The 19643-nt window shown below is 40.0% G+C and overlaps 1 protein-coding gene across 2 annotated transcripts in view; it reads left to right on the top strand.

The window, feature by feature from the left end:
• Positions 1 to 18795, top strand: part of LOC101526347 (charged multivesicular body protein 1B2-like) — a 91111-nt gene extending 72316 nt beyond the window's left edge. For both annotated transcript variants that reach the window (XM_058659009.1, XM_058659007.1), the window contains exons 3-8: positions 7805 to 7951; positions 9193 to 9261; positions 9343 to 9450; positions 14427 to 14470; positions 17668 to 17740; positions 18159 to 18795. In XM_058659009.1, the coding sequence (XP_058514992.1) occupies positions 7805 to 7951; positions 9193 to 9261; positions 9343 to 9450; positions 14427 to 14470; positions 17668 to 17740; positions 18159 to 18203 (486 nt within the window). In that variant the 3' untranslated portion in view covers positions 18204 to 18795. The remainder of the gene's footprint in view (positions 1 to 7804; positions 7952 to 9192; positions 9262 to 9342; positions 9451 to 14426; positions 14471 to 17667; positions 17741 to 18158) is intronic.
• Positions 18796 to 19643: the final 848 nt, after the last annotated feature.

The raw sequence follows: 19643 nt of genomic DNA, 5'->3' as shown, positions 1-19643 counted from the left end.
TCCACCCCATTCTCATTTTACACTTCCCCCCATTATGTTCCCTATAAAATAAAGTCTTCTCTACTTCAGCTTGCAGTAGCAACTTCTCCTATTTGAATCCCAAAACCTAACAATATGCATGTATGTATTTTGCAATATTAATTCTAAAACTAGCTAGAATGAACAAGCAACAAACAACATGTTATCTTGAATATATTTGAGGAGGCAAAAAGGAATGATTCAATAAATGGTACTGGAAAACCGTTTATCTGTACATTATAGCTTTTACCCAGATAGATATCAAATTTGCTAAATACTTAACTTTTGGAAGTAAACCATTACAGTTGCTTAAGAGGTTGTCTTAAGATGCAGAACAATATTTTGAGCATGTTGAAACTGCATAAAGGAAAAATCTTTTACCATAAAAGTAGATGCTTCCTTACATCAAAGGCATACACAAAATGAAAAGCCAACCAGCCATGTAGAAGAAGTGGGCCTTGCATGGTACAAAATATATAATCATTTAACATGAGGTGTTTATACATATTAATAAGAAAAAAACAGAAAGATTGAAGACACAAATAGCTATTAAACAGGTACAAGTGGCTGCTAAACAGATAAAATATTTTCTACCTCACTTTAAAAAAAAGTTTTAATTTTATTGGAAAGGCAGATATACAGAGAGAAGGAAAGACAGAGAGAAAGATCTTCTGTCTGATGCTTCACCCCCCAAGCGGCCTCAACAGCTGGAGCTGACCTGATCCGAAGCCAGGAGCCAGGAGCCCTTCTTGGTCTCCCACGCGGGTACAGGGTCCCAAGGTTTTGGGCCATCCTTGGCTGCTTTCCCTAGCCACAAGCAGGGAGTTGGATGGGAAACGGGGCTGCTGGGATTAGAACGGCCATCCATATGGGATTCTGGCGAATTCGAGGTGAGGACTGTAGGCACCAGGCTATTGCGCTGCCCCCTCTACCTCATTTTTAATCACAAAATGCAAAAAGATACTATTGTCACATCTTACTTTGCAAGGTTAAATGTGACAATAGTATCTTTTTGAGCCGGGTTTGGTCGTGACAAAACCAGTACACATTATGGAATGCCAGGGTGAGGTTGCCTGTACTGGATTTGACTGCAGCACCCAACCAGCACACGTGAGATCCAGGAAGGGAGGGGCAGGGCTGGCACGGGGATTAAGGGGCTGGTCCCCTCGCCAGACAGCTACTCCCACTGGAGAGCATGGGCTGGGATGGGGACAGACCAGACTAAGCAAGGCTATAACACCTGAGCGCTGCATGTGAACTAGATCAGGGAGAAGCCAGGCTGGGCTGATTATTCCTGCTGGTGCAAGCATAAATTAGAGTGGGTGAGAGATGTTTGGGCTTGGCCGCAGCATCAGCTGGCAGAAGCTGGCACTGGGGACTAATTCTGTCAAGTCAAATCACAGAACCACCTAAAGAGTGCATAAACCGGAAGTGAGAGAGACCTGGGAGGGAAAAAGTGGGTTCCCCCTTCTTGGATCACTAGTCCCGCGGGAAGGCATGAAAACTAGGATGGGGGCTGGGGTGGCTAGACAGAGAGGCACTCAACAACATCCGTGAGGGCTGGATGGTTGAGTTGGTTAGATGTAACTAAGCTTAATACCCAGTGACAAGTACAAGAGCCAAATGGGATGGGGGACAGACTGGTCTACTGCTACACATACTGGCAAACCAGGGTAGGGGGCGGGCCTGGTGGGGGTTATTGTGGGTCGCCCCGACTAGGCTGCAGCTCCCACTGGTTGGCTGAAGGGCCGAGTATGTGCTGGGCAGAACCAGACTGGACTGCAACACCCATTGGTTCCAGTGCAACTCGGCAATGAAAACAGAACCAACCCAGCAATCGAAACCACCAGCTGATCGGGGTGATGGACTGTGCCGGGCCCTGTGCTTGCTAGAACATACAAGAATCTGGTCTGGGAATACCTCAAAGTTTCTTTGGAGATCTCCCCAATCGAACTGCTGGACTCAGAACTCTAACCAAGACAAGACAGAAGACAGAACAGGTCAATCATTCATCTCAGCTGTATATTGTTGGCAGCGAAATATGGGGCAAACGGAGACTTTATGTTGGACCATATCAATCAGTGGACGACCTCATCGAGCGAAACTGGCAGCGATTCATAACTGGAGAACTATTAAAACCACTTGAGCAAATATCTCAGAACATGCCCCACATGCTTGGGGTGGGTGGGAAACCGGGTGGGGCTTCTCCCTCAATATCCCCCTTTACCTCAGATACATGATGGAAACAATATGGACATAATAGTGTTACCCACTTCCCTATCCCCCTGAACCTTTTTTTAACCATAATTAACTATGTAAAGATTGTCAACAACTGTACAACAAAATAAATTAATTAAATAAAACAACAAAAAAACATCCCACAATGATAAACATGTTGCTGAAAGAGATGTGAATTGTTACCAAATTCTGTGGAAGAGTTAAAATTGTGTACACCTCTAGATGCGTACACCTCTGTGTCCAAGAATTTATCCTACAAAAATAATTATGTAATATATAAAATTTCATATTCTATAGTGAACATGTGTCGTGGAAGAATTTGAAGTAGATATCCGGCAAGCAGGACTCTTACCTTTGTTAGATTTTACTCACTATTGTACTATTTTCTCAGTTTTGGACTATTGAAATACCATCTGAACTCTTTATTTTGTAGTATCTTTATATTGACTTGTTCTTTTAAACTGTATCCTTGGCCTACATAGTATACTGCATGGTAGTTACATCCTCTTCATATACACATTTGAGAAATTCATAATTCAAGAAGATTCTTATATCTATGTACTATCTAGAATCATTTTAAGTACAATCAGTAATGTTTTTACCTAAGATGAAAGTGCTAATAAATGACATGCCCATAATATGCAGGTAGCCTTGAGAAGTGCTGATGTAGTTTTATATATAAATAAATAATTATTTATATATATATAAATATACATATATATATTTATAAATATATTACATATGTTTATATGAATATAAATATTTATTTATTTAAGAACCAGAATTATATAGAGAGTACTTGCATCCCCTGGCTCACTGCTCAAATCGCTACAACAGCCAGCGTTAGACCAGGCAGACGCCCCAAGCCAGAAAACCCATCCAGGTTGTCCACATGAGGCTGGACCCCAAGTACTTGGGCCATCATCCACTGCCTTCCTTGGTACATGGAAGGAAACTAAATCAAAAGCAAACTAGCCAGGCTTTCAAACAGCATTCTGATCCAGGATCACAAGCAGCAGTTTAATCCACTGGTCCACATGAGCCACATAGTAGCACAGGTTTGACTTAAGATTTTTAACAAGCGATATTTTGGGGGCCTGGCGCGGTAGTCTAATAGCTAAAGTCCTCACCTTGGGCAAGCACTGGGATCCCATATGGACGGCGGTTCTAATCCCGACAGCCCTTCTTGCCATCCAGCTCCCTGTTTGTGGCCTAAGAGAGCAGTGGACATTGACCGAAAGCCTTGGGATCCTGCACCCGCGTGGGAGACTCGAAAGAGGCTCCTGGCTCCTGGCTTTGGATTGGCTCAGCTCCGGCTGTTGCAGTCACTCGGGGAATGAATCATCTTCCTCTCTGACTCTCTGTATACATATCTGACTTTGCAATAAAAATAGATAAATGTTTTAAAAATGAAGATATTTTAAAAATTTTGTGAAAGATTGAACTTAAATTTTTGTGTGAAAATATTTTGAAATCTGCACATTGCTTTTCCATAGTACACATTTTCATGAACATTTTGAACACCCATCATATGAACATGCATCATATGCTATGCTTTATGCATGTGTTTTTGTAATAAGCATATTTACATTGTAATAACTGTTTATGTATGTGGTATGGTATGCACTGCAATATTAATGGTAGTAATGGTTCAGTAATGGGATTATAGGCAGTTTTTAAAACAATTCTCGGCTTTATTCTGTTTCTGTGAACTACAGTGTATTTTCTAATAATCTATTTGTTTAAAGATTTATTTCATTTTTATTGGAAAGGTAGACATACAAAGAGGAGGAGAGACAAAAAACAAGATCCTCTGTCCGATGATTCACTCCCCATGTGACTGCAACAGCCAGAGCTGTGCTGATTCGAAGCCAGGAGCCAGGACCTCTTCCGGGTATTCCCACATGGGTGCAGAGTCCCAAAGTTTTGAGTTGTCCTCAACTGCTTTCCCAGGCCACAAGCAGGGAGCTGGATGGGAGGCGGGACTGCCAGGATTAGAACCAGTACCCATATAGGATCCTGGCGCATGCAAGGCTAGGACTTTAGCTGCTAGGCTACAGTGCTGGGCCCCTAATAGTATTTTTAATTAAAGGATTATAAATTATTCTTTTAAGAATTTAGTGTGTAATTATTTTCTAAAAGCTAACTATGAGGGCCAGCATCATGGCATAAGCCTTCACCTTCAGCACCACCATCGTATGTGAATGCTGGTTTATGTCTCAGTTCCGATCTAACTCCCTGCTAACGTGCCTGGGAAAGCAGTGAAGGATGGTCCAGCTCTTTGAGCCCCTTCACCGATGTGCAAGATCCAGAGGAACTTCCTGCCTCCTGGCTTTGGACTCGCTGTGTTCCAGCCTTTGTGGCTACTTGGAGAGTGAACCAGCAGATGAAGGAGTTCTCTCTGTTTATCTCTCCTTTCTCTGCAACTCTGCCTTTCAAAAAATAAATAAATCTTTTCTTTGAAATAAATAAATAAATAAATAAATAAATAAATAAATAAATAAATAAGCAAGCAAGCTCTGGCTAGCCCCAGTGGTGGAGGAGCCCAGCAGGGTGCCTGGGCCAAGCCCCCAGCCTCTCCACGACATGCTCTGGGGCCTTGAGGGTGTAGGCTTGCAGGGAGCCTGGGAGATGGCACAGGTGGGGGCATGCAGAGACTTGAGGTAAGGAATGATCTCTGAGGGACTTGCATTGAAAAGACTACTGTTCCTGCAGATCTGAGCCTCTTCAGTGGCTTAGATAGAGCAGTGGATGGCATACCCAGATGCACACATAAGATAGGGCAGTCCAATGGGGCATGCAGAGGACATGTGCTACCATAGGAGAGGAGGGAGGGCAAATTGCCCAAGGAAGAGGGTAAGGAAATGTGTGGGAGGGAGGACTGGTGAGGGAGTATGTTGCATGTGAGGAATGACTACTGAGAGACTTCCATTAACAAGGCCTCTTTACTTGCAGGTAAGCAAGGGGGCTGAGACCGAGTGGTTTGGAGGGGGCAACGGGAGGACCTTTGAGGCTCAGACCGAAGCACCAGCCCACGTGGGAGACCTGAGCTGGACTAGATAACATCGACCACCCCTGAATACTACTCACTAGCACACACTAAAGCTAGGGGACTACCTGGCAGAGCTCGAACAAAGTACCCACCAGTGAGAGTTGGAACAGGGAACAGGTAATATTAGGCTGGGCCATGACACTAACTAGCAAGTGCTTAAGAGCCAGGAGTTGTGATGGACTGAGCTGGGCATGACCATTGAACCCTGCAACACTCATGAATACTGGACTTGGGTAAAGGCTGGGCTGGCCCAGGCTGCAGTATCTGCAGACACACCCAAGAATAGGGTGTGGGGCGGACAGAGTTGCAACATCCACCAACTCATATAAAGGCCGGGATGGAGAGGGGCAAACTATGCTGGGTAATGGTGTGGCACCTGCTGGAACATGTGAGATCTGGGTCTAGGAGTGGACCTGCTGGGGGAATTTGGGAAACTCTCCTGGCAGGTTGTAGCTCCCTTTGGTGAGCATGACTCAGGCCTGGGTGTTGGTTAGGCTGGTCAAAGTAGTTCTACCCGTAGGCAAGTCTGTGGGTTGGTTCTGGAAGGGGTATGGACCAGGCAGGGTTGGACCAAGCCTTAGCACACTGGCATGTGCAGAAACCAGGTTGGAATGAGGACAATGCTGGACTAGGCTATCATACTTACCGGTTTGCATGATCCAGGGATGGGAGTAGAACTGAGCAGGGCTAGGATGCAGTACCAGTGAGAGTTGGGACTGGGGGCAAGTCGGGCCAGGCCAGGGTGTAGCATCCAATGGAAAAGGCCAGCACAGGAGATGGATTGTGCCAAACTGGGTCAAAGCAAACACTGGCATGTGCAAGGTCTGCGACTGGGAACAGGCCTGGTTGGGGACCTAAGGGGATGCCTCGACTGGGTTGGGGTTCCTACTGGTGAGCGCAAGAGGCAGAATAAGGGCAGTGATCTGGTCTGGACATAGCTGCAGTGTCCCTTGGCATGTGTGTGCACTGGGCCTGGGGTGTGCCAGACTGGGATAGACTCCAGCACCCACTGGAGCCAGGTTGTGTGTAGAATGGACTAAGCTCTTGATTACTGCTAAACCATGCAAGAGCTGTGTATGAACGTGGACCAGGTGCAGGTCAGTTGGGCAAAATCACTGTTCTTGCCAGGACAGGAGGTAGACTAAGTTAGCCTGGGCCAAGGAGCCACCTGTGTGTGACATGTGTCACTGAGAGGTGACCTGATGGAGGAGCTTGGGGAACTCCTCTGTCATGTGAGCGTAAGAAACAAGGCAAGGAGCAGCTCAGCCCAGGCAAGGTTACAGTACCTGCTGGTATACATGTGGGTCAGCTCTGGGGGCAGGCCAGTTTGGACAGTTGGCACTGGCAGATCTGAGAACCAGGAATGAGTGCAGGTCAGGCTATGGCACCAGCCAGTTCACATTAAGGCCTGGACTGAGGGGCTGGCCGGCAGCATCCACCAGCGTGAGCTGGAATGTGGTGCAGACTGGGCCCGGCCAGGCTACAGCACCCACTGGCTAATGCCAAGGTGATGCGGGGCATTCCAAATTGGGCAACAGCACCCACCAGTACAGAAGAGACCTGTGGAAAGGTGTGAAAACCTGGTAGGGAGGCAGTGTAGGCTCCCCTGCTGGGTCACTGCTCCCACTGGAAAGTGGGAAAACTGAAATTGGGGGCAGACCAGGCCGGTAAGGGCTATAAAACCTTTTGACCTGCATGTGAGCTGGGTTAGGATGAGAACCAGACTGGACTAAGTGACTGTATCCACTGTACATGCATGAGCCAGAGTAAGTGCAGGCTGGTTGGGCTTTGCTGCAGCATCAGCTGGCAAGTGCTGGGACTGAGGACAAATCCTGTCAAGCTAGACTGCAGAAGCACCTGGAGAGTGCAAGATACAGGACTGAGAATGGGGCCAGTAGGGAAACTGTGGGCACCTCTCTGATTTGCTGCAACTCCCACTGGTAAGCATGGGAACCAGGGCTGGGGAAGGATATTGTAGCAGAGGATGGAGGGCAGAACAAATTAGCCAACTACCCCAACCAAGTGTTGACAGCAAATATCTGGGCGAAAGGAGACTCTAAGTTGGACTATGTCAGCCAATGGACCTTGGAAGGATTTCCTCATCCTTGGATCCGCGAGATCGATAGCATTTCAGAACCATCAAAACCACTTCAGCAGAATCCTTGGAGCATAATCCATATCAGGGACCTTGCATTGATTGATACCGGGTACCTCTTTTCCATCCCTGGATGCTGGCGTGATTTGAAGACTGGGTGCAGCTTCATCACTTATCTCTCTCCCTTCCCCCAGATACAGGAAGAAGAAAAAGACAATTTGGAAACAGTGGTCTCATCCACTTTCCCCTAATCCTCAGTCCTTCTCACCCTGATCAACTCTGTAACATCACCAAAAATAATAAATGTATTTTTTAAAAAGCTGATTCTGAAAGCACTTGCAGTTTTCATTTTCCATTTTTTGTATATTTGTATTTATGTTCTTTGTCTTCACCATTAACAGGCCATTCAGCAAGGTGATACAGAAGTTGCGAGGATACATGCTGAAAATGCAATTCGCCAGAAAAACCAAGCAATCAATTTCTTGAGAATGAGTGCCAGGGTTGATGCTGTGTCAGCCAGAGTTCAGACCGCAGTAACAATGGGCAAGGTAAGACTTACTATCTTGTAAATCTTACAAAGGCTTTATTTAAATTTAATGGGTTATCATAAATCTATACTATTGAGAGGTCCTTCAGGGAAATAATAAAAGTCTTCATAGGCACTAGTATTGTAGACAGATGTTTCTTTCATTTTTTCAAGATGTGTAACAATATCAGATTTTAATATAGATTGCAGCGGAGTTGCAATCAAATCAGCCAGTCACTAGCACAACAGTAGATATGTGGCCCAGTGGAACAGATCAGAGATCCCAGAAATTAATCCAAGCATCTATAAACAACATATCAATTCACAAACAAGCTAAAAACCTTTTTTTAAACATTCCTCTTTTAAAATTTTTTAAATATTATTTTCCTCTTTTTTTAAATTTTATTTTTTGTGATATAGTTCCTTAAGCTCAGGGATTTCCCCTTTCACTCCCATCCCCTCCCACTGATTTCCCCTATAGTGTTACAATAGTAGAGTCCTTCGCAGGTCCATCACTCCACTGTTAAGTGTATCCTGACATTATATTTATAAAAAATGTTAGAAGAATGGATAAAGAAACTGTGGTACACCTACTCTGTGGAATGCTACTCAGCCATTAAAATGAATGAAATTCTACTATTTGCAACAAAATGGTCCCAACTAGAGACCATTATTCTCAGTGAAATAAGTCAATCTCAAAAGGACAGATATATGTCCTCTCGATACAAGGCAACAATTCATGCAAAATGCACTATCAGTATAGATGGATAGATAGATTAACATGTATGTACATATATTTGCCTAGAGAAACTGTAAAACGGAAGTTAGCATACTGAGAAGTGAAGATACATTGCAGTATGGGTCTCTATTCCCAAATAAAAGATGGACTCCTAATGAAACTGTTAAATCTATACTGACAATAGGATGCTTGGCTTTCTACCCAGGTATTTTTAAAAAATTATTTTGGCAGTAGTTTTTACATCTGATCTTAGCCAAAAGGCTGAGAAGCAGTTGGCAGTAATTTTTAAACTAAGGTATAATTAGTTGCTTTCTCATGAACTGAAGAGACAAAGATATGAGTTAGCTGATGCTCAGGTCAGAAATACATCATATTGCCTTTCTATTATTAAGGAAATTTATATACAAGTTTCAAAAATTGTATCTGTAAGAAATGTATTTAAGAGACAATGAAAAAAAATTTTTAACGCTTATATTCCAGGATGCTAGGTCTGTTACTGTTCTGTTTTTTTTTTTTTTTAATAGGTAACCAAGTCCATGGCAGGTGTAGTTAAGTCCATGGATGCTACATTGAGAAGTATGAACCTTGAGAAGGTAAAAAAAAAACCATAAATTTAATTGATATCATACAGTAGCTTATCAGTATTTTTCTTTTGACTATATTTCTTTTTATAGATTTCTGCCTTGATGGACAAATTTGAACACCAATTTGAAACACTTGATGTCCAAACACAGCAAATGGAAGATACAATGAGTAACACTACAACCCTAACAACACCACAAGTAAGAATCATTTCTACTTAAAATAACTTTTTAAAATTACTGCACCTCAAACCCTAATGGCTTTGTGAGCCATTGTATATCTCTATATTGCTAAACAAATATGCAATATCCCCCAAATGAAAGATAACCAGTCACTGTTCCATACCCTCACTGTCAGATGCTCGAGGCGGTATTGATGCAGTACATCCCCTGGCTTGATTTGGAGTTCTGGGAATTATACTGGGTCTAGAGTCCGGACCCTCTGCCAGCTGGGTTCACCTGATCCTTATTGGTGAAGGCATAGCCCTGGTTTCTCACTGAGGCAAATTAACATTAGATCATATTCTAAGCCTCAGTTTATTCATCCTATTGCAAATGTTCTCCTGCTACTGACCCTACTCTTTTGGAGGATTATTTATGCATAAACATAAATGACACAATCATTTTTCAATAAACTAGGATGTCTTCTTTCTATAATTGTTTTAAGATCTGTTTATTTTTATTGGAAAGGCAGACTTAAGAGAGAAGAAGATACAAAGAGAAAAATCTTCTGTCCACTGGTTCACTCAGCAATAGCTGGAGTTGAACCCATTCGAAACCAGGAGCCAGGAACTTCTTCTGGGTCTCCCACGGGGGTCTCCAAGGCTTTGAGTCATCCTCAACTGCTTTCCCAGGCAACAAGCAGGGAGCTGGATGGGAAGTGGAACAGCCTGGACATGAACCGGCACCCATATGGGATTCTGACGCATGCGAAGCGTAGATTTAGCCACTGAGCCATTATACCAGGCCCTAGGATGTTTCCCATACCTGCAGTCTATAGAAAGACCCGCTGAAGAGAAAAAGAAGAGTTTGCAAATGAAATCAGCCAGAAATGACATTTTTATGAAATTTAAATTTTCAGATAGATTTTTTTTCACTCTTTTTGTTGATCTCTGCATGTATTACTTGATTAGGAAAATGAACAGAAAGTTTGTTGCTGCTACTTAGAAAGACTAATGTGATTTTAAAAAAAAAAAGGCTGTTTACAGAGTAGGTTAGAAAATCAGCAACTCTATCAGAATTGTCTGCAGATAATTCTTTTCATGAAGAAGTACACAATCAGAAAATAAATTCCCATATAGGGCTTAGAACTAAAATGAAAGAAAGAATGAATGTGAGTAGCGTGAATATCTTATAGTGAATATATGTTTAGCCATTTATTTAATACCGTCTCCTAGAACCCTTCTCCCCAAAATGTGGAATAAGAGTCAGGAGCATTACCTAAGAGCTCGTTAATAATACAGAGTTTAGACCCCATTCCCACTTATGAAATCTTCATTTTCACAACAATCTCATGATTTATATGCACTGAGTTTGAGAAACACTATCAGAGTTTCTGAGTTTTGTTTAGGGCTTTTTTTTGCCTTTTATTTTTAATTTCTTCACAGTATCATAGGTACTAGGATTCTCCCCATCCCTCCCCACACCCTCCCACCATGGTGGATTCCTCCACCCTGTTGCATAACCACAGTTGAAGTTCAGTTGAGATTCCCTCTTTGCAAGCATATACCAAACATAGAGTCCAGCATCTTATTGTCCAGTCAAGTTCAACGGCTTCTTAGGGAGACCCTCTCTGGTCTGAAGACAGAGCCAGCAGAGTATCATCCCAATCAATTAAAAGCTCCAACATACCATCAGCAACAATTAACCTCGTTATGGAATTAATTGACATAGTATTGAGTAACCAATATGTTAAAAATAAATGCGAGTTCTTAACCACCTTCTGTGAGCACCTCATTGACATTTCAATTTTAGTTTATACACAACATATAACAAGTGGGCCCAACTAGAAACCATAATGCTAAGGGAAATGAGCCAATCCCAAAAGGTTAGATACCACATGTTTGCCTTAATTTAAGATGATATGATGTTATGTATAACATGTTATGTTATGTATGTTTAGGGCTTTTATACTAGACGTAGTTGATTTTTCTTGAGTCAAGTTTAAGAAACATAAGTGAATTCAGGACACTTGTATTTCTAATCCTTACTCTACCACTAATTAATTTTGGGACCTTGAATAAGATCCTATCCTTGGTCTCAGTTTCTAGCTGTAAAATATAGACGTTGAATTTGGTGATAATCCTAAGTGTGTTTTTTTTTTTTAATTTATTATTATTGGAAAGCCGGATATACAGACAGGAGGAGAGACAGAGAGGAAGATCTTCCGTTCGATGTTTCACTCCCCAAGTGAGCCACAACGGGCCGATGCGCGCCGATCCGAAGCCGGGAACCTGGAACCTCTTCCAGGTCTCCCACGCGGGTGCAGGGTCCCAATGCATTGGGCCGTCCTCAACTGCTTTCCCAGGCCACAAGCAGGGAGCTGGATGGGAAGCGGAGCTGCCGGGATTAGAACCGGCGCCCATGTGGGATCCCGGCGTGTTCAAGGCGAGGACTTTTAGCTGCTAGGCCACGCCGCCGGGCCCAATTCTAAGTGTTTTTTAAGTCTAAGATCCTGAGACTCATCCAGCATTTGCTGAACACCCTCTTCAGTTTCAGATATTGTGTCATCACTGGGAGCATTCAGATGTATGTAAGACATTCTTCATAAAACACAATAGAAATGGAGAAGGCACTGGTTGAATACACCTAGTTACTCAGCTTTTAACGTTGTGCTGATGAGTTGAGTTCAAATGGAAAGGCAATTTAATTTGGTTTTATCTTGTTTGTTCTCATCCTGAGTGTTTCTGTTAAAATAAGTTATATTATGTTTCTCGTCTGCTTAAACCCTTCCAGATTTCTCTCCCAGGTAACAGTCACGTTCTTTCCAAAGGTCTACTAGGACATGTAAGACCCGCCTCACACCAGTTCTTTTACAGGATGTCCTTTTACATCTCATCACTCAGGCACGCACTTCTTGGTTATTTGTCAGACACACCAGGTACATTTCTGCCTCAGAGTCGTTCCACCTGTAGTTTCCTCTCTCTTGAATATTTTTCCTCCAGATATCCTCTTTACTCTCTCACTTGACCTCCTTCAGCTGTTCAAGTCGTTTTTCATAATGAAGTCTTTCCCGACCATTCTATTTAAAATTGCATCAACAGTTCTCATATGACATTGCTAACTACCTTAAATAATTTTTTCACAGTACATATCATATCACCTTTTGAAATACCACATACCTTAAAAAGCCTGTGGCTCCCTTCTGAAGCATTCAGTAGAATGTAAACAATGAGGGCAGAAATTTTTATTGTCTTTTTTAAATGAAGACTCCCTAGCGCAATAATAACATCTGTGATAAAGTAGGTATATAATATTTGCTAAATGGTGCTAAATACATTAACCTATAACCCAATACTTCCAGAAATTTATGTATTTCCAGAAAATTATGTAGGAAGACACATACACACACATATATAGTGTCTAAGTGTCCATTGCACCATTGTTTATTTTTTAATTAAGTGACCGGAATTAGAATTTATTAATCATATTGAATGTATTTCTTATATTAGAATTAGTACATCTCTTACGTGAATACACTGGATCTGTAGATATCAATATAATTAAACTTTCTATGATTTATAGGAAAAGCCAGCTAAAGAGTATTATACCATTTTTAAGTAAATGTTAAAATCATGCTATTTTAGATACGAAGGAAAAATAGCAAAATGTTGATGCACTTAAGTATTTGGCCTATTTTTAATAAACTTTTTTTCTGAATACTTAGAAATATTTTTAAATGAGTAAAAGAGAAAAACAGAAACTAAGCATCAACAGGAAGGTTAGCAATTTGCCTATAATCATACATGCTGTTGGTTGGTCCACATGATAGAACTCTTTCTTGTATGTTCAAACTATTTTTAACAAATTAACAAAAAAGTGGATTTCAGTTATTAAGACTGTTCCCTCAGAACTGTAATATTGTTAAGTACCTTAATATAGCACCCCTCCATATCAGTGGGGGTTGCCCCAGGACCTTTCCACAGATACCAACATCCATGGATATGTTACATTTTCCTGGGAAAAATGTATTTGCGTTTAAAACCTCTCTACACTGTTTATTGATATTTAATGTGAGGTAAATACTTTGCCTGAAGTTGTTATACTGCATTAGTTAAAGAATAATGACCAGAAATGTCTACATCTGTTCAGATGCAATTTTCCCTCCAAATGTTTTCAATCTGCAGTTTGTTGAATATGTTTGTATGTAGCTATGGACACAGAGGGACAACTATACTAACTATTTTATTCCTCTCTAGAGTTATCCTTAATATCATGTTTGAACTGACAGAAGAAAACAATTAGTTATTCTAATCTAAAATTTAAATTGATTTCAGTTTAAAGAAAAATAAAATGGGTTAGAAATGGAACTTTACAAATTGGCTTACTATCTTAGAGCTACATGACTCAAATTCAAATATGTGAATCTTGTTTCTAAGATTTTAGGCTTTAAGACAAATGTTATTCAGAGGAAACAACATATTATTCTGAAATAACTCCTCTCCCTCTGGTGGTTAAAAAATATTTTATAAAATAAGCTTTCTTTTAGAAATTACAGACCATTTCTCCTTTTAAAACAAAAATGCAAGCAAGAGCCACGCAAAAGGCAAATACTATTAAAATACAAGTTTGGGGAGTAGTTGTGGTTGTCGTCCAGTGTTTAAGCCACCACTTCAAACACTGTATCAGAGAGCCTAGTGAGTCCTTGCTCTACCTCTGACGCTGTCTGACAGCTCATACACAGGTACAGCAGGTGATGTCTCAAAGTCCTTGGTCACTGCCACTCACATGGGAGATCTACAGTGAATGCGAATTTCTTGGTTTCTGCCTGCCAAGTCGCAGCTGTTGCAGACACTTGGGAGGTGAATCAGTAGATGTATGACCCATCTCTCTCCCACCCTCCTTACCTCTCTCCTTCCTGCCTTTCTGTTCCTGTCGCTCTCTCTGCCTTCCTTTCTCTGCTATTCAAATAAATATAAATAAATAATAGTTTTAAAATGTAAATTCTGATTTTCTAGAACCAAGTGGATACGCTGCTTCAAGAAATGGCAGATGAAGCTGGGTAAGAAGTCATTTGGATACATTGGGGTCATTTTGATTTAACAGCAGGAGGTTCTGAAATTCTCGAATGTGGATGAAGATGCTTAATATTCCCGCCAATGGTAATTGTTAGGTTTTTTACCCTAGTTTCCAAGGATCTTTGAATAGTCATGCAGTTCCTTGCTATGTTTGTAAACATGTAACTCGGTTCAAATCATCTTGATATTCCTTAAAAATCCCTAGCAACAGACTCACTTAGTGTGTTATGGGAAATGCTGGTAAGTAATCAGTGGAGGCAGGAACATTTGCTAGGTATGTGGTGTTCATAGCATATCAAATATGTGGTTTTTAAGAAAAGAATCTTCTAAAACAATTAGGCTATACTCAGTTCTTGGAGTCAGAAGTCTAGTTTGAATCATGAAAATAGAGCCAGATATGCAAAATGTTCAAGGGATTCAAAATACAGCAGCATCGCAAATGGTCATTTGTTGGGGGGGGGGGGTTAGAGAAATAATTGATATCCATTTATGGCATTGCTTTTAGACATAGTGTGTCTGATATAGGCTATTTGATCCAGGTACTTGATGTTTGAAGAAGTAACTTGACAATGCTGTAAACATATGTTACATCAGTACTCTCTGGCATGTTTACATGATAGTAAAGAATAAAAATACAGAGATTGGTTATGGTACACTGGATTCAGAGCGAGGGCCCTGTGTTGGCGTGCCTGTTCATGTCCCAGCTACACTGTTTCCACTGCAGCTCCCTAACAAGCTTGGGATGCAGCGGATGATAACTGAAGTACTTGGGGTTCCTTATCAAGCACATGAGAGACCCAGATGGAGTTCTCAGCTCCTGACTTTGGCCTTGCTCAGGTCCAGCTGTTGCAACCATTTGGGGAGTCAACTAGGAAATGAAGAATCTCACTTTCTGTCCTCTTTTTGTCACTTTGTCTTTCAAACAATTTTTTTTTTCAGAAAAAGAACAAGAATATATTTTAAAGATAAAGATTAAAACTGGATGATGCTGATGTTTTACACTTTATCTTAAAAACAAAGTAATAGATTGAAATTGGGTTTTATATACTGTGTTTTTTCTCTTGGGAAGAGAAAAGATATGAAGACACCTAGAAAATAGTTTATAAATATTTCTCTTATGTAAGCTGATAGCTAATTAGCCTGAACAGTTTGTGAGTTCTTTAGATAGTCACTAATAAGTTGTAACATAATGTAATAAATTGAAATTCAGGGTTTCAGTGTTCTAGAGCGAGGTTAGAGATTAGGTTGTATACTGTTTTTGTTATTACTATCCTGATGTAGACAACTGTCAATACAGGGAGGTAGAAAAAAAGGTGACCTTTAAATATCAGAAAATGACCAAAACATTGTGTGTCAGATGACTATCTTAATAGTAAGGGACTAAGATCTTGTTTCTGTTTCTACCAAAAACTTAAGGGTTCAATATGGTGACATAGCATGCTAATCCTCTGCCTGCAGTGGTGGCATGCCATATGGGTGCCAGTTCATGTCCCAGCTGTACCACTTCTGATCCAGCTCCCTTGTGGCCTGGGACAGCAGCAGAGTATGGTTCAAGTCCTCGGGCCCCTGCAGCAGGATTTCTCAACCTCAACACTGTTTGACATTTTTGGACTGCGTAAAGCTTAAACCTGTGGTATATGTCAAGGATGTTTTAGCAGCATTTATGGCCTCTGCCTGCTAGATCCCATCAGCACTCCTTTCAACAGTCGTGACAGCCAGATATGCCTCCAGAAACTGCCAGTTGTTCATTGTGGATCCAGGTGCCAAAATTGAGAGATTGATTATTTCAATAAAGGATGATGCCTGGCCCAGTAGATACAGAAATATTGATGCCAATCATTAAAGGTGTTTAAGTTTCTGTTACCATTTATGATTCTCTCAACCAAAGTTTAGTTCAAGTGAAACATCCCTTGTCTGATCTCAAATATGAGATGTCAAAATCTGAACCTTTTTCAATTAAAGCTTTTCTAACTGTTTTGAAAGTTAGCAGTAGAGAGAGCTAGAGACCTTTCTCCCATCTCCTGGTTCACTCCCCAGTTACCAACAGCAACCAAGATACAGCCAGGCTGCAACCAGGCGCTTGGAACTCTCCGCAGGTCTCTCATGTGCTTGCAAAGATCCAAATACAGAAGCCATTATCTGCTGCCTCGAGAGCGTGACCAGCAAGAAGCTGGATTGGAATCAGAGGAGCCAGCATTCAAACAAAGCAGTCTAATATGCAATATGGGCATTGCAGCCTTACTGCTCTACCACAACACCCACCCTAAAGCCAAAATATTTTGAATGTTACCATGCTACTTAAAGGTTTCGGATTTTCGTATAATTTTGAACTTCAGACTTCTAGAATAGGGATGATCGAAAGACAAAATCTGTACAAAATTCAATAAAGTGTAATTTTTGGTTATTCCAAAATCTGGAGCACTCCAAAATCTAAAATTTCTGGTTGTAAGCATTGTGTAATAAGGGATACTCAACTTGTGTAGCACATATTTCCATTTTTAAATAAAAATCTCTGCATAGATTCTCATAGTGAATATTAAAAGTATTATAGTTCTTGAAAAGTTTTTAAATGAGTTGGCATTCATTAGTTTAGAAATAAACAGAAAGGATTGTTTATAAACCATAAGAGTAGTACAATGGAGATTAAAATATTGGTGGTAGACAAACATAAATTCAAATTCTATTGCTATCATTTCGGTGATCTTGCACAAGTATCCTTAACTTTTTTGAGAGTTTCTTGTGTGATTGGATGCAGTCATTTATCTGGTAATAGTAGATCCCTAAATTTAGTTAACTCAGAAATTTCATATGGATCCTAAAGCTAAATTTATCTTGCTTATTTTACCTTTTTTCAGCATATTAATTTTCCTTCACATATTAATCTCTAGTACATCTAGTGAATCACGTGACCATTATTTTGGTCTTTTGTTCAGAAGATGGGAACATTTCCCTGTACATTTACAAAGTTGTGATTTAAGATTTCAGAATGTAGATATTTTAGTAAGTGTTTGAGTTAATTTATAAAATCAAACCTGTTTTATTTTCATTTGAATTATGGTATAATATAGATGGAGTGTTTAAATTTTCAATGACTATTTTATTCCTTATTGTAGTTAGATAAGGAAGAAAAATACCTATATTGACACACATTTATGCTAATCAATTTTAAATTGATTTTTAGCCTGGATCTCAACATGGAACTACCACAAGGTCAGACAGGTTCTATTGGCGCAAGTGTTGCTTCAGTGGAACAGGTAGAGATTTTTAAAATTTATGTTGATTGTCTTGTCTTTGATGTATATGTATTTTTTAAATGTAGCAAAATGACACATAAACATTTACATAAATTAAGCATTTATGTGTCTGTTTTCACTTTATTTTTTTTACAAAGAGTGTTTTTCTACTCTAATGTTACATTGTTGTAAATTAGCAAAATGTGATTGGTGTAATGATGGGCATTCTCTGCATATACATTTCATTCAGAGATTGAATTCCTCCCCTTCATAGCCTCTGCTCTGTCTTCTGAAGTATTTAAAACAATTAAACTCTTGATGTTGGCTTTGTGAGTTTCTGAGACTACATGTTAAATCTTATTTGAAGTGTGAGCCATTTAAATTATTACTCATTTATAATTGTCATAGCTTACTGACTTGTAAAATTTGCTTTCTCCAGGATGAACTATCACAAAGACTTGCTCGTCTACGTGATCAAGTGTAACTTAAAGAATGGGTGCTTCTGCTTGCTTCTGAAGGGGTCTTTGCATACGTGGGTAGATTGTACTCCAATTAGACTGAAAGTACTATGCATAAATATAGGAATACTTAAATATATACAAATACCATTTGTATATAATGCTTTCCTTTGCCTTGCTGTATTTTATACTTAAAGAAATTCTAAGGAGTGTTCACCTTGACAGATTTTGTAGTTGTGTATATTAGCTGCAATAGGGTAAGGAATATATTTTTGTAAGAGATGGCATTAGCTTCATGTATGTTATACATTTTCCTCAAAAGTCAGATAAAAAAAAAACACCAGAGTACTTCTAAAGTACTTCATACAGAATATACAACAAAGTTTTTTTTGAATTTTAAAGTTGTTCTTAATCTCTGATTTTACTGATATGTGGCTCATAAAAATAATTAAGAACAGGGAAAGCTTGTTTATTTAATATGTTTGCATAGTCAAAACACCTCATTTAGTGTCACATCATGGACAATGCCTGTTTGTGTGCCTTATGTTTGTTTTTGTTTGAAACAAAGATGTAATTGACTTAATCTGTTCATCAACTTTAAACTATACGCAGTAACAAAATGAGTATTGTTTTAGCGCTATGATTTTTAAAAATATTTAGTTGGTGATTTACCTACATAATTAGAAATATTCTGCCACATTTAATCAAAGAAATTAAGGTTTACTTGCTCAGATTATCTCTTTGTTCAACATCATGTGAAGACTCCCAGAAAAGTTTTAACCTTTCATACTTACAAGTGAAATTCTAAAGCATTTTTAAATCATTCTCTTATATCTACTCGACTCTTTACTCTTTCTGTGCTCTATTTTAAAAATAGATTAATTTGCATGATATGCATTATTATTTACATTTTTCCATATGATTATTGGTGTTCCAAAATCTTGGTCTGTATTTTTAATACCACCTACAAAATGACAGCAAAGAAAACAAAATTGAGTGAACTCAAGTTACAACTACTACCATCCCCAGTTCTTTGTACTCATTCTTTGTTTTTTGTTAAAATGATAACTCTTATCAAAACTGCTTGAGCAAAACCCTCAGAGCATGGATCCTGGGTTGAGAGTGGGAGGCTGTTCCCCAGTCCCAGGCACTGAGGCTGTTGAGAGGTGAGGAGTGGCTTTTCACCATCTCTCCCTTCCCCCCAGGCACAGGGTCCCCCATCTCCCCTCTCCCCAGGCACAGGATACCCCATCTCTCCCTTACTCCCAGGCACCACAGGAGGAAGAAAAGGAAAATTTGGAAACAATAATCTCACCCACTTTGCCCCCCACTCTCTACCCTTCCCACCCTAATCCACTATGTAAGCATTAAAAAAATTGTATAAAGTTAAAAGAAATACAAAAAAATGATAACTCAAATAATTGCAAGAAACAAAGTAAAAATAATTTGTTTTGTTCAGTCATGCA

This window comes from Ochotona princeps, chromosome X, assembly GCF_030435755.1.
Source record: "Ochotona princeps isolate mOchPri1 chromosome X, mOchPri1.hap1, whole genome shotgun sequence".
NCBI classification, from domain to species: domain Eukaryota; kingdom Metazoa; phylum Chordata; class Mammalia; order Lagomorpha; family Ochotonidae; genus Ochotona; species Ochotona princeps.
The sequence above is the reverse complement of the archived record's forward strand: the minus strand, read 5'-3'. Positions and strand labels throughout refer to the sequence as shown.